The 20,027-nt window shown below is 41.3% G+C and overlaps 2 protein-coding genes across 10 annotated transcripts in view; both read right to left on the minus strand.

The window, feature by feature from the left end:
- The window catches only part of NFRKB (nuclear factor related to kappaB binding protein), a 58,261-nt gene extending 42,643 nt beyond the window's left edge, over positions 1-15,618 (minus strand). For 4 of the 7 annotated variants that reach the window (XM_066365229.1, XM_066365227.1, XM_066365228.1 and 1 more), the window contains exons 1-7: positions 15,525-15,618; positions 14,109-14,156; positions 12,275-12,430; positions 10,261-10,462; positions 3,331-3,458; positions 797-971; positions 141-278 (exon numbers count right to left, since the gene is read on the minus strand). In XM_066365229.1, the coding sequence (XP_066221326.1) occupies positions 141-278; positions 797-971; positions 3,331-3,458; positions 10,261-10,462; positions 12,275-12,409 (778 nt within the window). In that variant the 5' untranslated portion in view covers positions 12,410-12,430; positions 14,109-14,156; positions 15,525-15,618. Of the gene's footprint in view, positions 1-140; positions 491-796; positions 972-3,330; positions 3,459-10,260; positions 10,463-12,274; positions 12,431-14,108; positions 14,157-15,524 lie in introns of those variants that run through there. The other 3 variants (XM_066365231.1, XM_066365230.1, XM_066365232.1) reach the window with 2 other exon arrangements.
- A 1,014-nt stretch (positions 15,619-16,632) lies between these two features.
- PRDM10 (PR/SET domain 10) overlaps positions 16,633-20,027 on the minus strand; it is a 113,908-nt gene continuing 110,513 nt past the window's right edge. For all 3 annotated transcript variants that reach the window (XM_066365235.1, XM_066365234.1, XM_066365233.1), the window contains one exon: positions 16,633-19,957. In XM_066365235.1, the coding sequence (XP_066221332.1) occupies positions 19,757-19,957 (201 nt within the window). In that variant the 3' untranslated portion in view covers positions 16,633-19,756. The remainder of the gene's footprint in view (positions 19,958-20,027) is intronic.

A 20,027-nucleotide genomic window follows, 5' to 3' on the forward strand; every position in this document is an offset into this window, starting at 1 on the left:
TAAAAAAACCTCTCCAACTTCTAAGGAACACTGCTTTGCTTTCCTGGCAGGTAAGAATACAGTCCCCGCTTCCCTCTAAGGGAGTCCGCACATCTACTGCGGACTTCCCAGGATGTGAGCAGCATCAGCTTAGTTCTCACCTGCAGTTCTCATATCCGTGGTTGAAAGCGTGGGCACCACCCTCAGGGGCACCGCAGGGCTAGGAGAACGCGCTGGAGAGCTCGGAAGCCATGAGCTGAGATCTTCAAAAGAAAATTTTTCTTGTAAATCCAACGTGGCTGTGGACTCCAATAGGGGAGATTGGGTAAGTGGCCATTTGGGTTCAACAAGGGTAAGCCAACAACATGGAGGCCAGGGTTCCACCATTCCTTTCTGACCCTTCCCCAGACGAAATGGAGCACACTTAGGTCATTTAAACGGCTCTTCCAGGAAGAGAGACTTCAACAGTGACGGGTCACATTGCAGCAGGCCAACAGTCACTACTACTCTCCTGTAAGGGGAAAAGCAGTTCTCTCAAGTGGCACAATAGGACCAGAGAGGCATACTGTGGAGGGCCCAGCCGTGCAGGGATTCATCTCACCAAAACTCAAATGCCACTTAAGTGTCAAAGGTGAAAAAGGTATGTAGTCACATCCCCCCTGACAGGAAATGTCCACCCTCCCCCCGCACCCCCTGACACATAACTGGAATGGCTTCTTTGCTCGGGTTATATATGGCAACCACTGGCTCCAACCAAACAACAAGCTGCTGGTATAACTCCAACAGCTCAGCTACCCGGGTGCCTAAGGACACTCACCCTCTTCATCAGATGACAGGGCTGTGTCCCCACACTCCTCCTTCACTTCCCTCAGCACCTTCAAGTAGCGCTGCTGGGTCCGCCACTCCCGCTCCTCAGGGGTGCGGGATGGGGAAGGGCGCTTCTGCCGGGAGGGAAGAGCTGGGCCGCTCCGACGGGCCATTTCCAGCAGGTCCTAGGAAGAGACCAGAAGGGGGAACACATCATCTTCAAGAGTTTATTCTGGTACATTCTCTACGTTTACATTTTCTCCTCTTCACTGTTCAACAAGCTCAATTTCCCCCCTCCAGATCACAAAGAAAGATGCATGCATGAATACACCAAATAAAAACAGCCTATGTTAACCATTATGTAACAAAAAATCTAAAACTGAGTGTTGAACTGCTCCATCAAAAATGAAGACTTATTGGCCCTGGCTGGTTGGCTCAGTGGTAGAGCGTCGGCCTGGCGTGCAGAAGTCCCGGATTCGATTCCCGGCCAGGGCACACAGGAGAAGCGCCCATCTACTTCTCCACCCCTCCCCCTCTCCTTCCTCTCTGTCTCTCTCTTCCCCTCCCGCAGCCAAGGCTCCATTGGAGCAAAGATGGCCCGGGCGCTGGGGATGGCTCCTTGGCCTCTGCCCCAGGCGCTGGAGTGGCTCTGGTCTTGACATAGCGACGCCCCGGAGGGGCAGAGCATCGCCCCCTGGTGGGCAGAGCATAGCCCCCTGGTGGGCGTGCCGGGTGGATCCCAGTCGGGCGCATGCGGGAGTCTGTCTGACTGTCTCTCCCCGTTTCCAGCTTCAGAAAAATACAAAAAAAAAAAAAAATGAAGACTTCTTAACTAGACCCAAATATTTCTATATTGAAGTTTAAATCACTGAAAGCTAGAAGAACTATATATGTCAAATAATTACCAGGCTGGTCCAGCCGCAGGGTCCACTGAGCCTGGTCACTGCCTATCGGTCAAGTCACTGAGAGGCTCACGTACTCTTACATCTCACACCTGGTTCTCTCTATAAGCCACAATGGATCTGAACGCCATTTATTTATCTTGGTAAACACTGAAGGTACAATAGTTCATCAGTTTTAAGTACATTCTCTTTCCTGTTTTAATATCTCTGAAATAAGAGTACACCTTAAAATAAACCATAAGATAGAATAATATAGTTTATGTCATGGCTTAATTGGTAATAATGTTCTTACTGGCATTGTTTATATATATATATTTTTTAAAACATGTATTTATACAAATGGCCAACAGATATATGAAAAGATGCTCATCTTCTTTAGCTATTAGAGAAATGCAAATCAAAACGGCAATGAGATACCACCTCACACCTGTTCGATTAGCTGTTATTAGCAAGTCAGGTAACAGCAAATGTTGGAGAGGCTGTGGAGAAAAAGGAACCCTCATACACTGTTGGTGGGAATGTAAAGTAGTACAACCATTATGGAAGAAAGTATGGTGGTTCCTCAAAAAACTGAAAATAGAACTACCTTATGACCCAGCAATCCCTCTACTGGGTATATTTCCCCAAAACTCAGAAACATTGATACGTAAAGACACATGCAGCCCCATGTTTATTGCAGCATTGTTCACAGTGGCCAGGACATGGAAACAACCAAAAAGCCCATCAATAGATGACTGGATAAAGAAGATGTGGCACATATACACTATGGAACACTACTCAGCCATAAGAAATGATGACATCGGAACATTTACAGCAAAATGGTGGGATCTTGATAACATGATATGAAGCGAAATAAGTAAATCAGAAAAAAACAGGAACTGTATTATTCCATACGTAGGTGGGACATAATAGTGAAACTAAGAGACATTTATAAGAGTGTGGTGGTTACGGGGGGGGGGGAGGGGGGAATGGGAGAGGGATAGGGGGTGGGGAGGGGCACAAAGAAAACAGGATAGAAGGTGACAGAGGACAATCTGACTTTGGGTGGTGGGTATGCAACATAATTGAACGACAAGATAACCTGGAATTGTTATCTTTGAATATATGTATCCTGATTTATTGATGTCACCCCATTAAAAAAATAAAATTATATATATAATAAAAAAAAAAAAAAAAAAAAAAAAAAAAAAAAACATGTATTTATTTATTTATTTTTTACAGAGACAGAGAGTGAGTCAGAGAGAGGGATAGACAGGGACAGACAGACAGGAACAGAGAGAGATGAGAAGCATCAATCATCAGTTTTTCATTGCGCGTTGCAACACCTTAGTTGTTCATTGATTGCTTTCTCATATGCGCCCTGATCGCAGGCCTTCAGCAGACTGAATAGCCCCTTGCTGGAGCCAGCGACCTTGGGTTCAAGCTGGTGGGCTTTTGCTCAAACCAGATGAGCCCGCGTTCAAGCTGGCGACCTCGGGGTCTCGAACCTGGGTCCTCAGCATCCCAGTCCGACACTCTATCCACTGCGCCACCGCCTGGTCAGGCTGGCATCGTTTATATTTGATACCTGATTCTCTTCCTGAAGTCATGAACTTTGTCAGTGTGCTGCCCATGTTCTATGCCCATTCCCAGCATTACTTACACTCCGGGAAGCCAGAATCTGTTTGAGCAGCCGATGGAAATACTGCTGCTGAGAACTGAGGTATCGCTTGTATTGTGACTTGAAGCATAGCTGCCGATACTTGACCACCTCAGGGTTAAAGTGTCCATCTTAAAAGAACAGAGGTACAACTATATATACATCAGTCAACAAATAGTTAATACGTCCTTAAAATGTGGTTAAACTCTACTAAACTGAAGTACAGTATGGGAGGGATCATATATGTCTATGTGGAGCCCACAGTCCAGCGGAAGAGAAAGCAAATAAACAAGTAAATAATACTCAATTCTCTTAACTACTATAAGGAAATTAACTTCTTAAGAGAAGTTAATTGTTAATTCTCTTAAGAGAATTAATTGTAATGGGTAAAGAGAGTTAAATCAGGAAAGGGCTCCAAAGAATGACACATAAAATGAAACCTAATTAAAGCAATTATGGAAAAATATTAACTAATATAAGTGAAAGTTACACGAATGTTCACTGTATTACTTTTCAAAGTTTCTATAAGCTTAAAAGTTTGCAAAATGAGCCCTGGATGAGTAGCTCAGTTGGTTGGAGTGGTGTTCTGACACATACTTCCAGGTTCAATCCCAGTCAGCACACATGCAAGAGTCAACCAATGAATGCATGAGAGAGTGGAGCAACGGATGAATGTCTCTCTCTCTCTCTGAAATCTTTAAAAAGTTTTCAAAATGAAAAACTGGGAGGACTCTAAATGTATGAGGATTTAAGAAATAAGATGTAAAAATGTGGAAAGGGCAAAAGGAACAGTATGTGCTAAAGCAGGCCTGGAAGCAAGAAAGCCCTTGGCACGCTCCAAACCTTAAAGAAATGTCTGATGACTAAAGTAGACTAGGTCGTAGCTCAGGAGCGGCACAAAATGATCTGGCTGAGATCAAACCACACAGAAACCTTTAGGTCATGGCCTGGATTTTATCCTACATACAATGAAATTAATTTGAAAGGTTAATAGAAGAAGGATGACAAGGCTGGGAGCAAGAGAGGAAGAAAACCTACTGTAGTGGTCTAGCTGAGGGTCAATGGTCTCTTGGTCCAATGGTTTCCCTCCACATTCAGTACACACTGAGACCCTATCGATGGCTGGCAAAGCCCTTTACCTTTAGCATCATCTTCTAATCTCCCTTTTGTTCACTCTACCCCTGCCCCCTGGCCTCCGTGCTGTTTCCTGAACACACTTTCTCCAGTATTTAAAGCTCCCTCTGCCTGCAATGCTTCCTCTTAACACCCAATATTTTCATGGCTTGCCCTTCCTACCTTCATTACATTTTTGTTCAAACATAACCTCATAGGAGAAGCCTTGCCCAAATACTATATTTAAAACAGCTCCTTCCCAGAACTCTAGTCCCATCACCCTTTCTTATCCTTTGTAGTACTTAAATGAACAAATATTTGCTTATTTACCACATTTTACTCTATTAGAACGTAAGACCATTACTCTATCTCCAGAAACACAAAGAAATGGCTGACACATATTAGCTGATTAGTAAACAGTGGTTAAATGAATAGAAGCAGAAAAACCTGGGATACATTTCTGAAGAAGAAAGAGTATATCTGCTGATAGTTTGGATGGTGGGGCAGGAAGGGGAGCAATTGAGAGGTCAACTGAACATGGCACCTAGATCATTAAACCATGAGCAACTGGAACCACTGATTGAGAGGAGGTCTAAAGGAGGTCCATTTTAGACATACTAGATTTGAGCAGGTAGGCTATGATGAGAACTGAGAGGGAAAGACTGAGAAGTTCATCTCAGACAGCTAAAATAAATGATTAAAGCACACGGTGTTTCTCTTTTTTTTTTTCTTTGTGACAGAGACAGAGAAGGACAGACAGGCAGGAAGGGAGAGAGATGAAAAGCATCAATTCTTCGTTGCAGCTCCTTAGTTCTTCATTGATTTCTTTCTTATATGTGCCTTGGGAGGAGGGGGCTACAGTAGAGCAAGGGACCCCTCACGCAAGCCAACAACCATGGGCTTCAAGCCAGAGACCTTGGGCTCAAGCCAGCGATCATGGGGTCATGTCTATAATCCCATGCTCAAGCCAACAACCCCACACTCAAGCTGGTGAGCCCCTGCTCAAGCCAGATGAGCCGTTGCTCAAGCCGGCGACCTCGGTGTTGAACCCAGGTCCTCCACATCCCAGTCCGACGCTCTATCCACTACGCCACAGCCTGGTCAGGTTTCTTTTTCTCCCCAACTACCCTAATAGTATCCAAGGTAACTAATAACAGCAATCACTTAGAATAGTATCCAATGACTGACCTGTGATGGAGCAGTGGATAAAGCACTGACCTGCAACACTGAGATCATCAGTTTGAAACCCCAGGCTTTCCCAGTCAAGGCACATATGGGAGTTGATGCCTCCTGCTCCTTCCCCCCTTCTCCCTCTCTCTGTCCTCTCTAAAAATTACTAAATAAAATCTAGGGAAAACAAACAAACAAACAGTATAGTATCCAACACATACCTGCCACCATTAAAGGGCCATGTATATATTAACTCAATCTTCCTAACAGCCTCGTAAAGGTACTAAATCCTCACTTTACAGATGAAGAAACTGAGGCCAAGAGAAGTTAAATGACTTGCTACGGTCATCCAGCTAGTAAAGGGAAAATCAGGTTTGAATCCAGGTGGTCCAGCACTTCCAGGGCCCTGACTCTTAACCTCCATGTTACGCTGCCCGTCGTAGGGAAATCAGAAATTTAATCTTCAAGAAATGAGCCATGATTCTGTGACGGATGCTGTTTGATATACAGAAACTAGACTAATAGTCTATGCCCTTGCCTCTGTGCTTCTTTGAAGTTATGTTCCTTCAGTCTTTAGTTTTCCCTAAACTTTAGAGTCATTAAACACTATACTTCTGTTAAAATAATATTTAGGATGAACTGAGTTAAAGAAACTATTATTTAAATTATTAATAAATTAAAATATATTATTAAAATTAATTTAACTTTTACGATTTTTAATGTGACTCCCGGAAAATTTTAAATTGAACATGTGGTCATGTGCTATTTGTATCAGCAAGTGCTGGGCTAGAGTGCAGTGCAAAAAGCAGAGACAGAACCAGATGAAGACAGGTAAGTGGGCAGGGGCCAAGTCACACAGAGCCCCGTAGGCTATGGGTTTATTCCAAGAGAAGGCAATTGATGACTATGCTGAGAAGTGAAGTTTTAGGAAGCTCATCCCAGTACATGTGACAGTGGCTGCTAAAGCAGCCCTAGCAAGAGCCATCGGGAAAGAGGAGTGACAGCGGCAAGTGTAGAGGTAAGGATGGAAGGTGAACGGCAGCAGCAGACAGAAACAAGGAGTGAAAAAGGGGGAAGCAAAGAAAGAGGAGGGTGCCAAAGTCACAGGAGGAAATCCAGGACAGGGAAGAACCACTGATGCAAAGGGAGATGTCAAGATGAAAGCCCTGGCCAGTTGGTACAGTGGTAGAGCATGGGCCCGGCATGTGGAAGTCCTGGGTTCAATTCCCAGCCAGGGCACACAGGAGAAGCGCCCATCTGCTTCTTCACCTTTTCCCCTCTCCTTCCTCTCTGTCTCTCTCTTCCCCTCCTGCAGCTAAGGCTCCACTAGAGCAAAGTTGGCCCGGGCGCTGAGGATGGCTCCATGGCCTCCACCTCAGGCGCTAGAATGGCTCTGGTTTCAATGGAGCAACGGCCCAGATGGGCAGAGCATCGCCCCGTTGGGCATGCCAGGTGGATCCCAGTTGGGCACATACGGGAGTCTGTCTCTCTACCTCCCTAGGGCTTCTCACTTCAGAAAAATAAAAAATTTTAAAAAAAAGATGGAGGAAGCGGTCAAGCCATCAAATGCTGCAGAAGGGTCTAGAAGAGAACTAAAAAGCATCTACTGGTTTGAAAATTACATGCTCATTAAAGAGACATGCAACAGGAAAAAAAATACTAAGTCAACTGATGAGATAATGAATATGGACTCTCTGTAACAGTGTATCAATGTTAAATATAAAAAGAATTCTGTATCTTCTATATTTCCAAATTTGTTCATTTGTAGTTATATTGGAGAATGTTGTATTTCTTCAGAGATGAATATTGAGAAATTCAGAGGTGCTTTGCCTACAATACTCTCAAATGGTTCAGCAAAAATAATAGTAATAATTGATAATAGTATAATAGCAATTGGTAAACTTCGTGAAGATTATATGGGTGTCCACTATAAATTCCTGTAACTTTTTTAGGTTTAAAATTTAAAATAAGCCCTGGCCTGTTGGTTCAGTGGTAGAGTGTTGGCCTGGCATGTGGATGTCCCAGGTTTGATTCAGGGCACACAGCGGAAGCACCCATCTGTTTCTCCACCCATCCCTTCTTTCTCTCTCTCTTCCCCTCCTGCAGCCATGGTTTGATGGTTCAAGCAATTTGGCAAGCTGACCCAGGACACTGAGGATGGCTCTAAGGAGCCTCCACCTCAGGCACTAGAAATAGCTCAGATGCCAAGCAACAGCCCAAGATGGGCAGAGCATCACCCAGTAGGGGGCTTGCAGGGTAGATCCTTGTCCAAGTGCATGCAGGAGTCTCTCTCTCTGTCTCCCCTACTCTAACTTAGAAAATAAAATAAAATAACATTTAAAATGAAAAAGATGAACAAAAATAAAAAGATGTCACTGGTGGTATTAACAAGAGCAGTCCTATAGGGTAGTAAGGAAATAACCCAGGGTGGAAGGGCAAAATAATTGAAAGGGACATAGCCACCTTTCCAGAAGTTTGGAGATAAAAGAATATGGTAGAGGACAATAAAGGGGACAAACAGTTAAGAACTTCTTTTAGTATGAGACCCCTAAACACATCTTTAGGTTGAAAAAGAGCAAATGAAGTGACTACCCATGAGAGAGAATACACAGAACAGAGAAAACGACTAATTGAGGAAACAAGGTCCCAGAAGAGGTAATACAACAAGATCAAAAGCAGAGGTTAATCTTAAGCAGAAAGAAAATACCCTTCTTCCTCTGAGACAAGTAAAGCAGGTCAGAATGGAAATGAATTCAGTAAGCTGGGTGGAGGCTGGAAGTGGGAAGTTGGAGTTTATAACAAATGATCCTTTCCTTTATGAAATAGGAGGCAGGGAGTTTGATACGCATTTAGAACTTAAGGAAACAGTGAATATTTTAAAAAGAATCAGGAAAGATAACCAAAGGTAAAACACCAAAAAGAAAAAGCAGCTCACACCTGAAATTAATATGATAAATGTATGTCAACTGCAGTTGAAAAAAAAATGTTTTCATTAAAAAAAAAAAAAAAAAGCAATGATAACTCAGGTATGCCTGATAACCAGGAAAACCATAGTAATGTAATCATCTTCAGCAACAGCAGAACTGAAATAGGACACTGGACAGCATGAACCACACAGAAATTCCAGCCTTGACACTCCTTGTTTGTATCCTTACCAGACTATCATACTGTTTGGGGTGGAACATGACAGCAAACTAGACAGAGGTAAAATTACGTAAGGCCCCTGATGTGACCTCTCTAAAACCAAAAACAGGCTCTACAAGAAGAAATGATTTATTACCAGCCCCTGGCTTCAGTGATATGAACAGAAGTGAACTCTTCTTTAACTAACAATTCACTAAAGAAGAAAATGCTAATCCTAAACCCTTAAGATATTGAGAGGTTTGAATGATACACCTGTTCCCTCCAGGCTTTTGTAGCTGTCATCAGTTTAACAAAACTCACAGAGATGCACTGTCCACTCAGGGCCTCCTGCCAAAGCGGCCTCACCCAGAGCCGAGGAGAGAAGAGGTCTCTCTGCTCCTCTCTACAGGACAGAGAGAAACTGTCATGTAGGAGTGGCTCCAACCGTTCTGCAATCGCCAATACAACGACTGATTCAGGACAAAATCCTAACACTACTGAGTAAAACATAAGTTTTTGGGAAATAAGATTATCACATGATCCCAAAATATCACCCTACAGACTGCTTAATTTTAAACAACAAAAAAAAAGGGTACCCTTAACAATCCGTAGGTCTGGCAGATGTCATTTGAACTATGGATCAAATGTGAGGTTCCCAACAATGGGAAAACTGATATCATGTGCCATTTCTCATATAGTATTCTTGGCAAAAATGTTTAACCCAAATCTAATCATGAGAAACAAGACAATCTCCCAGAACACCAGATGTTTTACAATTCAAGCGTCCCAGGCTCTTCAAAAATGTTAGTGTTTAAAAAAATTTTTTTAAATTTTTTGTTTTTTTAAAGCCAATGTTTTGAAAGACAAGGGTGAAAAAAGGGTATAAGGCCCTAGATTCATAAAGCTAAGAGACATGAGATCCAAATGCAATGATTAAACTTTGAATTGGTTCTGGATTTAAGAGGCAACTACAAAGGACATTTGGAAACAACAGAAATTTTGCACAGGGGTATTCTATGATGTTATTTGCTCAACGCAAAATTTATTGGGTGTAATAGGGCTGTGATCATGTGAGAGACTGTCTTGTTAAAAGATACACATATGCTGAAGTATTTAGTGGTAATGTCATGTTTTCTGCAGAAAAGTGTATGTGATTCAAACAGACATACATGTATATACATACACACATGTAATAATGTAAATGGTAAACAATTATTAGAAAATTTTAAAAACTAGTCATAAAGGTGCCTCTAAAATGTTGGTAATGTTTTATTTCTTGACCTAGGTGGTGGTTTTACACAGCTGAGTTCATATTATAATAAAGCATTGAGCAATATACATATGATTTATGTATTTCATTAAAAAAATAAAAAAATGGCCTAGGCAGAAAGTGTTGCACAAAACTTTCTGCTAACTTGGTATCTGTACATAAAAATATATAGAATAAAACAAAGAAAAGAGTATTCACATAAGTGAAACTGTTCCCACCTTTCACCCCTCGCAAAAAACAACTGCTGAGCTACACACCTCGGAAAAGCTTCTGGGCAATGTGCAGAGGGTTCCCAAAGCGGAAGTTCTCCCCACTGAACAGGGCCAGGATGAGCTGATTTTGCTGCTCAATACTGTCTTCAGCAAAGTGTGGCAGAAACTGCTGGAGGTGTTCACGCTGAGAGTCACTCAGTACTTCTTGCCACGTTGAGAGGCTGACCACATCAAAGAATATCTCAGGCTAGAAGAATTAGAAAAAGCAGGAGAAGAGTCAACAAGACAAAATGGGATAAGTTTTTTGTGTGAGTAGTAAAAGACATATGACTTAAAATTTACCATTTTATCCATTTTTAACAATATGATTCAGTGACATTATATACATTCACACTACATAACCATCACCATCCAAATTTAAGTTTTTTAAAATAAACAAAGTCCCACTGATCTTTACTCAATTCTCAAAACTTAAGAGATTAGAAAAGACTACATATAAACCAAAGTCTTATACCCCCAACAGTGAATAATAGCCCAGAGGAAAATCCCCATTTCTGCCAAAAAGGGAGATGATGGGAGATATCCCAGTTTAGGTTAAAGTGAGTGGCAGAAAGTGAACATGGAAGGAGAGAACTTGAGGAGTTGAGGTCACCTGCTAAGAATGAGAAGCACCAGGATGGAGTTCATTTTCAACTTGACAATTGTATATTGGATATCTTCTATGTGCTATGTCCTAAGACAGACTAAGTACTGCCTATAGTCTGGATGTGGGAAAAATTAAATAAGCAATTACAATGTAGTTTAAGAAGTTTACCTATAAGCACAGAGAAGCACACATCCTCCCAGACTTAAGGTTTCAGAGAAAACCTACCACAAGAAGGGACATTTACATAGAGAGGGATAAAGAAAAGGAAAAGATGTTGAGGCAAGAGGATTAAAAATTCAAGAACAAAAAAAGTTTAGGCAATGTGTGGCTGGCACCGAACAGGGAGGAAGAAGGGAGCAGCAGGCAGTATGAAAGGGGGACCTGCAAACACGTTAAGTACTTGTGACTTTATCCTAAGGACAATGGAGAGCCATCAAAAAGTTTAAGCAGGAGACAACCCAGAAATCTGACCACCTCTGAGGGGTCTCTGCATGTGTGTACCAAAGCGCCTCAGGTTCAGTGTTCAACATCCTCCCCTGCAAACCTTGTTTTGCTCACCACGTTATTCCTAGTATCTCAGAGTCTGGCATAAAGTAGGTACTCAATGAAACGTGTTTGCTGACTGAATGACATAAGGAGAATTACTTGAAACAGTGTGCAAAAAAAACATAAATGACATCTACCAACTTCAGTTGTTACTTCAGAATAAGATAAGGGCAAAACAGTGGCTCTACGTTTATCTGAAATGTTTAATATATTATAAAAGAAAAATATGAACCAAATATTACTAAATGAAATTATATTCTAAAACCAGGTAATGCACAGATGAATGTTAGCTTTATGACATTCTACACCTGTGTTCAAAATACAAAATAAACAAATAAACATGTTTTAGCACACCTCGTGCCTTGCATGTAAGCACTTAAGAAATAGCAGCCACTTTAATAACGATGAGGATTACAAAGCCTGCCTGTGGAAGTCGTCAAATCCATGCTGAGATGCTATCCCAGGACACATACTAATAACTGACTAAAGGGTCACCTAATAGACAAGAGATAACGTCTGGGTGTGGTTTCGTGATTCACAACATGGGTAACCATTTTAATGTAAACATACACATAATTCTGCTCTTAAAATATAAAACTTACTGTTAAATGCTGAAAATTATTTTGTTAAAAAATAGGGCTTATATCATCAAGCTATGTTGACATGCTATTAAACATGCAAAATGTAGCTTATAGGTAATTTCTTCCTTAATTAGAATAGTAAATAGACTCAATGCACACACACAAAGACAGATATCACAAAGACAGAGATGAAACAGAAGGGAGCATAAGAGATTGTAAAGGTTGAGACTAGGGGCGGTGGGGCCACTGACAGAAAGGAAAAGAGAGTGATGATGTTCTAACTTACATCCTCCAGTAGGTCCTCTGGGAGACTAACCCTGGTGTCTCCCAGGAGACAGTCCTCCATAATACGTGTGCCATGGCCATCTCCACACGGACCCAGCTCCAGGGGATCTGTCAGCATATGGTCCAAGGAATCCATTTCTTATGCTCCACAGGTAACCTAGACAAATATATGCAGTCATATCTTGAGACAGAAAAGCAGAAATCCCAAAGATCTGGTTGACACATTCCTTCAAAAAATATTCTGGCCCAGAAAATATTCAATCTCAAATCTACCCTTATACCTTATCCCTACACCTTCACTACAGCTAAACAGCTTTTCTCCCTCCTTTCTACCACTGCATATTCATCTGAACTTCCAAATCTTATCAGATCTTGTTACTCAAAATGTTTCTACGTAACTCCCAAATTTATAGCATTTCTAACTTCATTTTACACATAAGCAAAATAAGACTCAATAAACAGATCAGCAGAGTCCATAATTTAGACTTCTAGGCCAGTGATCGGCAAACTGCGGCTCGCAAGCCACATGTGGCTCTTTGGCCAGCTTAGGAGTACCCTAATTAAGTTAGTAACAATGTAGCTTCCTATATATTTTAAGTTTAAAAAATTTGGCTCTCCAGCCTGACCGGGGTTGGCGCAATGGATTAGAGCGTCAGACTGGGATGCGGAGGATCCAGGTTCGAGACCCCCGAGGTCACCAGCTTGAGCGCGGGCTCATCTGGTTTGAGCAAAAGCTCACCAGCTTGAACCCAAGGTTGCTGGCTCGAGCAAGGGGTTACTCGGTCTGCTGTAGCCCCACGGTCAAGGCACATATGAGAAAGCAATCAATGAACAACTCAGGTGTCACAACAAAAAACTAATAATTGATGCTTCTCATCTCTCTCCATTCCTCTCTGTCTATCCCTATCTATCCCTCTCTCTGACTCTCTGTCTCTGTAAAAAAATAAAAATAAAATAAAATTGGCTCTTAAAAGAAATTTCAATCGTTGTACTGTTGATATTTGCTCTGTTGACTAATGAGTTTGTCAACCACTGTCCTAGGCCACTATAACATAACTTAACAATTATTTGTTTTTTAAGCAATTAATTCTTTGTTTTGTCACAAAAGAAAATTCACTGAAAATCCACACAAATAAATAATAAAGCTCAGCCACTAACTATTTGTTATCTAAAGAAGGCCTATTAAGTGACAGGGCTTTCAAAGATCTCATTTAATTCTTACAATTCTGCAAGATAGTTATTTTATCTACTCCACAGATATTAAAACAAGGATCAGAGTAGATAACTTGCCCAACCTCAGAGGTCAGGTCTACCTGTCTGCAAACCCATTTCTTAACACTATACACAATACCTCCTCCATAAACTCCCAATTTAAATCATGATAAGGCAGCATCTTAATATGACTTTATTAATCCAAGTAAATTCCAGAGGCTCCAAAACCTGATGATGACAACCAGTAAAGTAGTGGCCAACCCTCCTTTAGTTAGTTGGTCCATCTGATGTTTATAAAACCATGTAAATGTAACGCTATTTTTCTCCTTCCTGTAGTAACTGAATACAGATGGCCACCTTTAGAAAATTACATAGTAAAACATTTCAGAAAGCATTTCATAAGGCTGATGGCTAGAATCAATGTAAAGTGGAGGCCATAATATTAAACAAAGCTAACAGAAACAAGGAGCTTGCACTCACTCTAAAAACATTTGCTAAGTCCATTCTCTCTTTCCTATTCCTACCAAACAGGGTAAGTAAGCACAGTAAAATGAAAAGAAAAAAAAATAGACAAAAGTCAAAACACCAAACACACAAAAACAATGACTTTGGGCAAATCTTACCTTACCAGGTGTCAATTAATGAAGGGTAGATGAACCAATCCTGTATTCCTGTAATGAATAATAATAAAATGTCTAGATGGATGAGTTTGTATGAGTTAAGGTAGTCACGAAACATAGTAATGACTTCATTCTAAAACTCTGAAGTGATAACAAGCACATCTGTAGCCTGACCAGGCAGTGGCGCAGTGGGTAGAGCGACAGACTGGGATGCAGAGGACCCAAGTTCGAGACCTGGAGGTCACCAGCTTGAGCATGGGCTCATCTGGTTTGAGCAAGGCTCACCAGCTTGAGCCCAAGGTCACTGGCTCCAGCAATGGGTCACTTGGTCTGCTGTAGCCCCCGCCCCCACCCCCCCCTCAAGGCACATATGAGAAATCAATCAATGAACAACTAAGGAGCCACAACAAAGAATTGATGTTTCTCATCTCTCTCCGTTACTGTCTCTGTCCTCTCTCTGACTCTGTCTCTGCCACAAAAAAAGAGAGCACATTTGTAAAATTACTACTAAATTAATCACCTTTCCCATAAATTATTTCAAGTCATTTTGAAGAGATTTCAGATCTATGTAATATCCAGCAGATTGATTAGTGCTGAAGGAAGCAGCTGTGTAATACCAAACAATTGTATCTCTTGCAGCCCTAGTGAATTACAATATCCTGAATATTCCCTGTGCCTAAATAACTGAAGCAGGTGAGAAAGCACATGACATGCATTTAACAAAACTTTAAAATAGAAAAATAAAATGTAGAAGCAGTCCTTTTAAAAGACCTGACACTGTACAAGGTAACAGCTGCAAAGCAAGTGTTCTACCTGACTCTTAGGAGGACCACCTCTGTTTCACAATTTGCTCACAAGCTTCTTCAACTCGATGGATGTGTAGCTAAATTTAAATTTATTCAAGCGGCGACCTTTGCCCTGCTACTATTCTGAACAGACTTTCCAAATACAAAAAGCAGGCGGCTGCCAGAAGGCTGAAACCCCGGAAGCCAAGGACTTCATAGTCTTGCTGCTTCTGGACCTCTTTACTAGACCAGAAAGGCTTCTCTCAATGGTCTTTCCTCTGCATCTGAGCTAACCTTACGCAGGGACCCTCTACCCAAAAGAAGCTAAATCCTAGGCTCTTTCCGGAGCAACACCCAGCTCCAAATCCGTCGCCCCTGCAGCAAAGCTTTCCTGGTCAACCCGCTCCCGCCCACGGCCCGGCTCCCGCCCCTCCAAACTGTACCTCAGCGCCCAGAGCCCCTCCCCCACGCCATACCTAACCCTAACTCCCAGCTACCCGGGCTTTCTAGCTCCCACAGGCCCTCTCCACTGCCCCATGCCCACCGGAACAGCGACTCCCGGAGACCCAACCGCTCCCTCCCTCCGCTTCCCGGCAACAACTTAACCCTTTCGCTGTCCAGGGCCCGCCCTCACCTGTGCCGCAGGCACAGGTCTCGCTCGCTGTGCCTCTCCGCCCGCGGGCTCCTGGACGTGCTCGCTCCCGCAGAGCGTCTCTGTGCGTGCACGCTCCGGGCTCGGGCGGCGGAAAAGGAGGGACCTGGAAAACGCCGGAGGCGGGGCTTCGCTGGACGGAGCCTGGAGCGTATGGAGGGGCGGGGGTGGAGCGGGGCCGGAGCCAGGGCGGGGCCGGGGGCGGCGAGAGCTCATGCAGGTGGGTCTGCAGTTGGAATTTGCAGTCGCCTGAAGGTCTCACCTGGTTTTCAAAGATTCCAGAGGGTAGAAACGGTGGTGATGGTTTTTACCTGGTCGCGAATGGAGGCTCCAAAATCCGAGTGATTTTATTAGCTAAGGTTTGCAGGGAGCACACCCTGCTCCAGGGAATAGGCTAACCACTTTTAATCACTATCTTTCTACACTACAGCTGTTTTTAGTACTCTGCACTAGTAGGTCCCATTTTACTGTTAGGGAACAGGGGTTTCTGGAGTTTCACTGAAGAGAACGCGGACGCAAGCCTATACTCCCAGTGTGTCCCCATTTCTCCTTCCTGTCCCAGGCCCTAGATGTCCAAAAAAGAAATATTTTAAGTTAAACGGGATAACGCTCCTCTTAAAAATCTACATCCCTTTCTTCTTGCTCACTGGCTCTTAGAACAGCTTCAGACTCGGTACTCCCCTCGGTTCTCTTGATTAGATACAACTACATCAGAGAAGCTGGAAGGCCCCCAAAATGTCCCTCCCTAGTTGGAAAATAGTGGTTTCCAAATAAAGCCCCATCTCTGCACCCCTGCTGGCTGCAAACCTGCCTTTAGTTCCTGTTGGAAAGTTGAGTTCCTGTTGGAAAGTTAGTGGGTGCTTGAATTAGAAACCACCAAGTGAATGGGCATAGGAACATCATTCTATAATAGTCATCTATCAGTTCTCTCCCATGGAGCCCCTGCCTCGTCCAGAGTGAATCAAACAGTCAAAACACTGTAAGTTGTAATAGTGGGGGAAAAATTAATCTCAGTAGCTCTTGTAGCACACATACAAACAAGAAAGATGTTTATTTAAAAAAATATTTATTAATTTTTACACCTGCTGAGTAGCACGAGACTATTAACACTTAACTCACTGAATGTACAATAAATGTTCACATTTAAATAACAGGATAGGGTCAACATTTTCAACCCGTGGGTCAGCTTTAGCATCTCCTTAAGTGCTTTTTATTTTTAGCCCTAAGAGTTTTTTAAAAGAATAATTGGAAATTAGAAAACAATTCAAGATCAAAACAATAAGTTTTTCCAGAGTACAGAAATTTTACATGATGAAATGCCTATTGTGTGGGCACAAATCAGACAATAAAAATGTAAAATCTATATGTAACTTCAAAATTTTCACACTGCACTGATTGAAGTCTACAGTGTCAATGTGCCTTCAGAAAGGAAACAATACAGACATTGGCTACATACATTTTTTCCCCAAATTGTGTCTTCAGATAGTTTATAATCTGCCATCTCTTCAAATCCAAGTCCTTTTGAAAATCCATTACCTTGGATGAATGTGTGGAACACCTGATTTTAAAGTAGTGTTATTTGGCTTGACTGCCAACTGCATCTCTGGTTGATCATATACAAATTAGTTTCAGAGTCTTTACTTATTCCACATAAGGACAAAAAAAGAAAAAGAAAGAAAGAAAACTTAGATGGGAAAGAGACAAAGAGGTCCCTCCACATTTCCTTCTGTGTATTTTAAAACTTGAAATAACTGGCATAAAATGAACATTCCATTCAGTAATTGTTTTCTATTTTAATCAATATTACACCTGGAGGTGGGGGGAGGCGAGGTACCTTGCTAATTTAAATTTAAAAGGACACAATAGGGCCAAGTTTAACATATAAAAACTAAACTGGATCTTTAGGAAAGACTAGTATTCTTCAACTATCAAGTCATTCTAGACTGGACCCTAGGATATTTGAAATCATTACAATGTGGGACTTTGGGACCCAGAGCCTCTATTGTGTGATTCAGGGTCAATATTTTCTATTAAAAACACTGACATTACCTCTTTGTTACCAAAGGTGTAGAGTCAATTTTCAGTTTCTACACATTTCCCAAGTAACTTTCTCAAGTTCTCTTAGTGCTCAAATTTTCAGGGATAACAAAATGAATGAGGTCTCAGAAATAAAGTGCAAAATCTACATATTAGTAAAGTTATTTTAATAGAACTGTTTACTTTTCAGAAAGGTTATCTTTACTCTAAAGAAGCTACTAAATGTATAGAACCAGTTTTTACCCAGAGATGTAAAGAAAATAAATTAGTTAACTTCATTTGAAATTTAAGTTAGGTCTTTTTGTTCTGAAGTGATAACTTCTACCATCAGTAATTATTCTAAAAATGTTTTAGTATATCATAAAAAGTTGTTAAAATATATACCGATCTCTGCAATGTTTTATGTGTACAACTGGAATGTACAGTAAAAAGGAGGGAAATGTTCTCCCCATTGATTTCATAGCTAACAAAGAGGAATACATATAAGCAAAACTATCACTGAGGCAGATTTTTTTCCTTTCCCTACTAACAGTGTAATATTCAAAAAAGTGGATTTCTTCCAGATCCCTTAAAGCAGTGATTTTCAACCACAGTGCACTGACCTCTTTTCCCTTAGATTTCAAATTTTAAAAAATGACAACAGCCAACACAACAATAGCCCTCAGTGTGAATGACCTGTCTTGAATTATTATATGACTATATAGGCCATTATTATATATAGGGCATATAATAATGACCTATATAGTCATATAATTTGATCTTATTGGTCACATTGCATAATAAGGTTGCATCTGATTGGTTAATTCTTGGTATCAGAAATTCCTATATACAAGTATAAGCACCTGATTTTTTTAAAAGTCGCTTTGGAACAAAAAGGGTAAATAATTGCGCTTTTTTTTTTTTCCTTGTAAATCAATCAAAATTTTACCTATATTTTTGTCAGATTGGCAAAAAATAATATTTTTTGGTATGCTGCAGAATTTTAGCAATTAGTTCATGTGTGCCATGAGATGAAAAAGGTTGAAAATCACTGTTGTAACATATTATAAATGGTCCCCACATTCTTATTTGTCCCTTAAGTGTGAAGTTGGTCATACCAAAAGGTCCAGATGAGTTGTAGTATGTCTGAGTTGAAAGTGGTAAGAAATAAGGATGTTCACCTTGACATCCAACCTTAAAGAATGTTCATTTTAAGAGAGCATTAGAAATTCTAAAATACACTGAATGCTGTGAGCAAGGGCTGACTGTACACCTGATTACCGATGAATGATACATGGGGCCTGCAAGGCAGGACAAGGTTTCAGTGCTTTTTACTTTATATAGACATATGGTTGTCTCAGCAAATTTACTTGGTACCAATATCTCCAATATCTCTTTATTACAACCACATCAGAGAATGGGTGGCAAAGCTTTAATGTAGGAGTTTACGTTCTGCTGACATCAAGCAACCTTTCCTCTTACAAGGAGTCCACCATTGTGGAATAATAAAGTAAAATCTAGCAGAACATGGTGTTCTGACCTAATCTGCTGAGGGCCAGTATCCGTGGAAAGTACTACCACTAGCCCAACAATGATTTTCCCCCAAAAAGGCATGTTTTATTTTTAATCAGTAATAAGAAAACTTTAGATGACAGATTTTCCTTTAGAATATCACTGTCAACCCTTTGTTTTATCATCATTATTTTCATATTCAGTAGGCTCCCTTTGTTAAATTACTGCAAACTCAAAAAATGAAGCCATCCTGTCCTAATACATATGCCCATAAAATGCCCCTTTTCCTTTGGTGCCACGGCTTGTACTGAAGTCCAATGGCCATGGACTTGTCACATCCTTTTCCACCTTTGGTACAAACACAATACACCACTTAATAGTTCCACAAAGGAAAAGTAAGGCTTATCAATGTGTTAAAAAACCAACTCAAGAGCAAGGCAAAGTCTCTCTGTCTTGAAATCTATATACTTCCCACTGAAAGATCTCCATTCCATGGCAGAAACTCCTAGGGTTCAAAGAGTCAATGTGGTAAAGATGATCTTGCTAAAATAAGCCCCAGTCGTTGTATGAGTGTCAAAACTGTGGTCTCCAAACTCTTGAGTGAATGATAAATCTTAAAAAATTTGTGTCAGAAGCTTTCCGATTTATAGATAAGAAAAGACATGATTCTAGCTCAAGGATAAAAGTTAAGGTTTAGTGATATGCACTTCCCTGCTCCCATTCCCATTGGTGGTGGTTGTGATAATATACTGTGTGGACTGCTGCTGGCTGGTGGTCTGGGGGTCCAAGTCACTGTGCGTAGTTGGTTGAACCTGGACTCCCCCAGAGAGGGCAGAAGCTTGCTTTTCCTCCAATTCTGGTTGACCTTCTGATAACACATAATGACCCTAGAGCAGGAAGAAAGGATATTTAGAAATCTGAGGCATAATGAGGGTACTGGGATGTGGACGGACCCAG

This window comes from Saccopteryx leptura, chromosome 2 (genome assembly GCF_036850995.1).
Source record: "Saccopteryx leptura isolate mSacLep1 chromosome 2, mSacLep1_pri_phased_curated, whole genome shotgun sequence".
NCBI classification, from domain to species: Eukaryota; Metazoa; Chordata; class Mammalia; order Chiroptera; family Emballonuridae; genus Saccopteryx; species Saccopteryx leptura.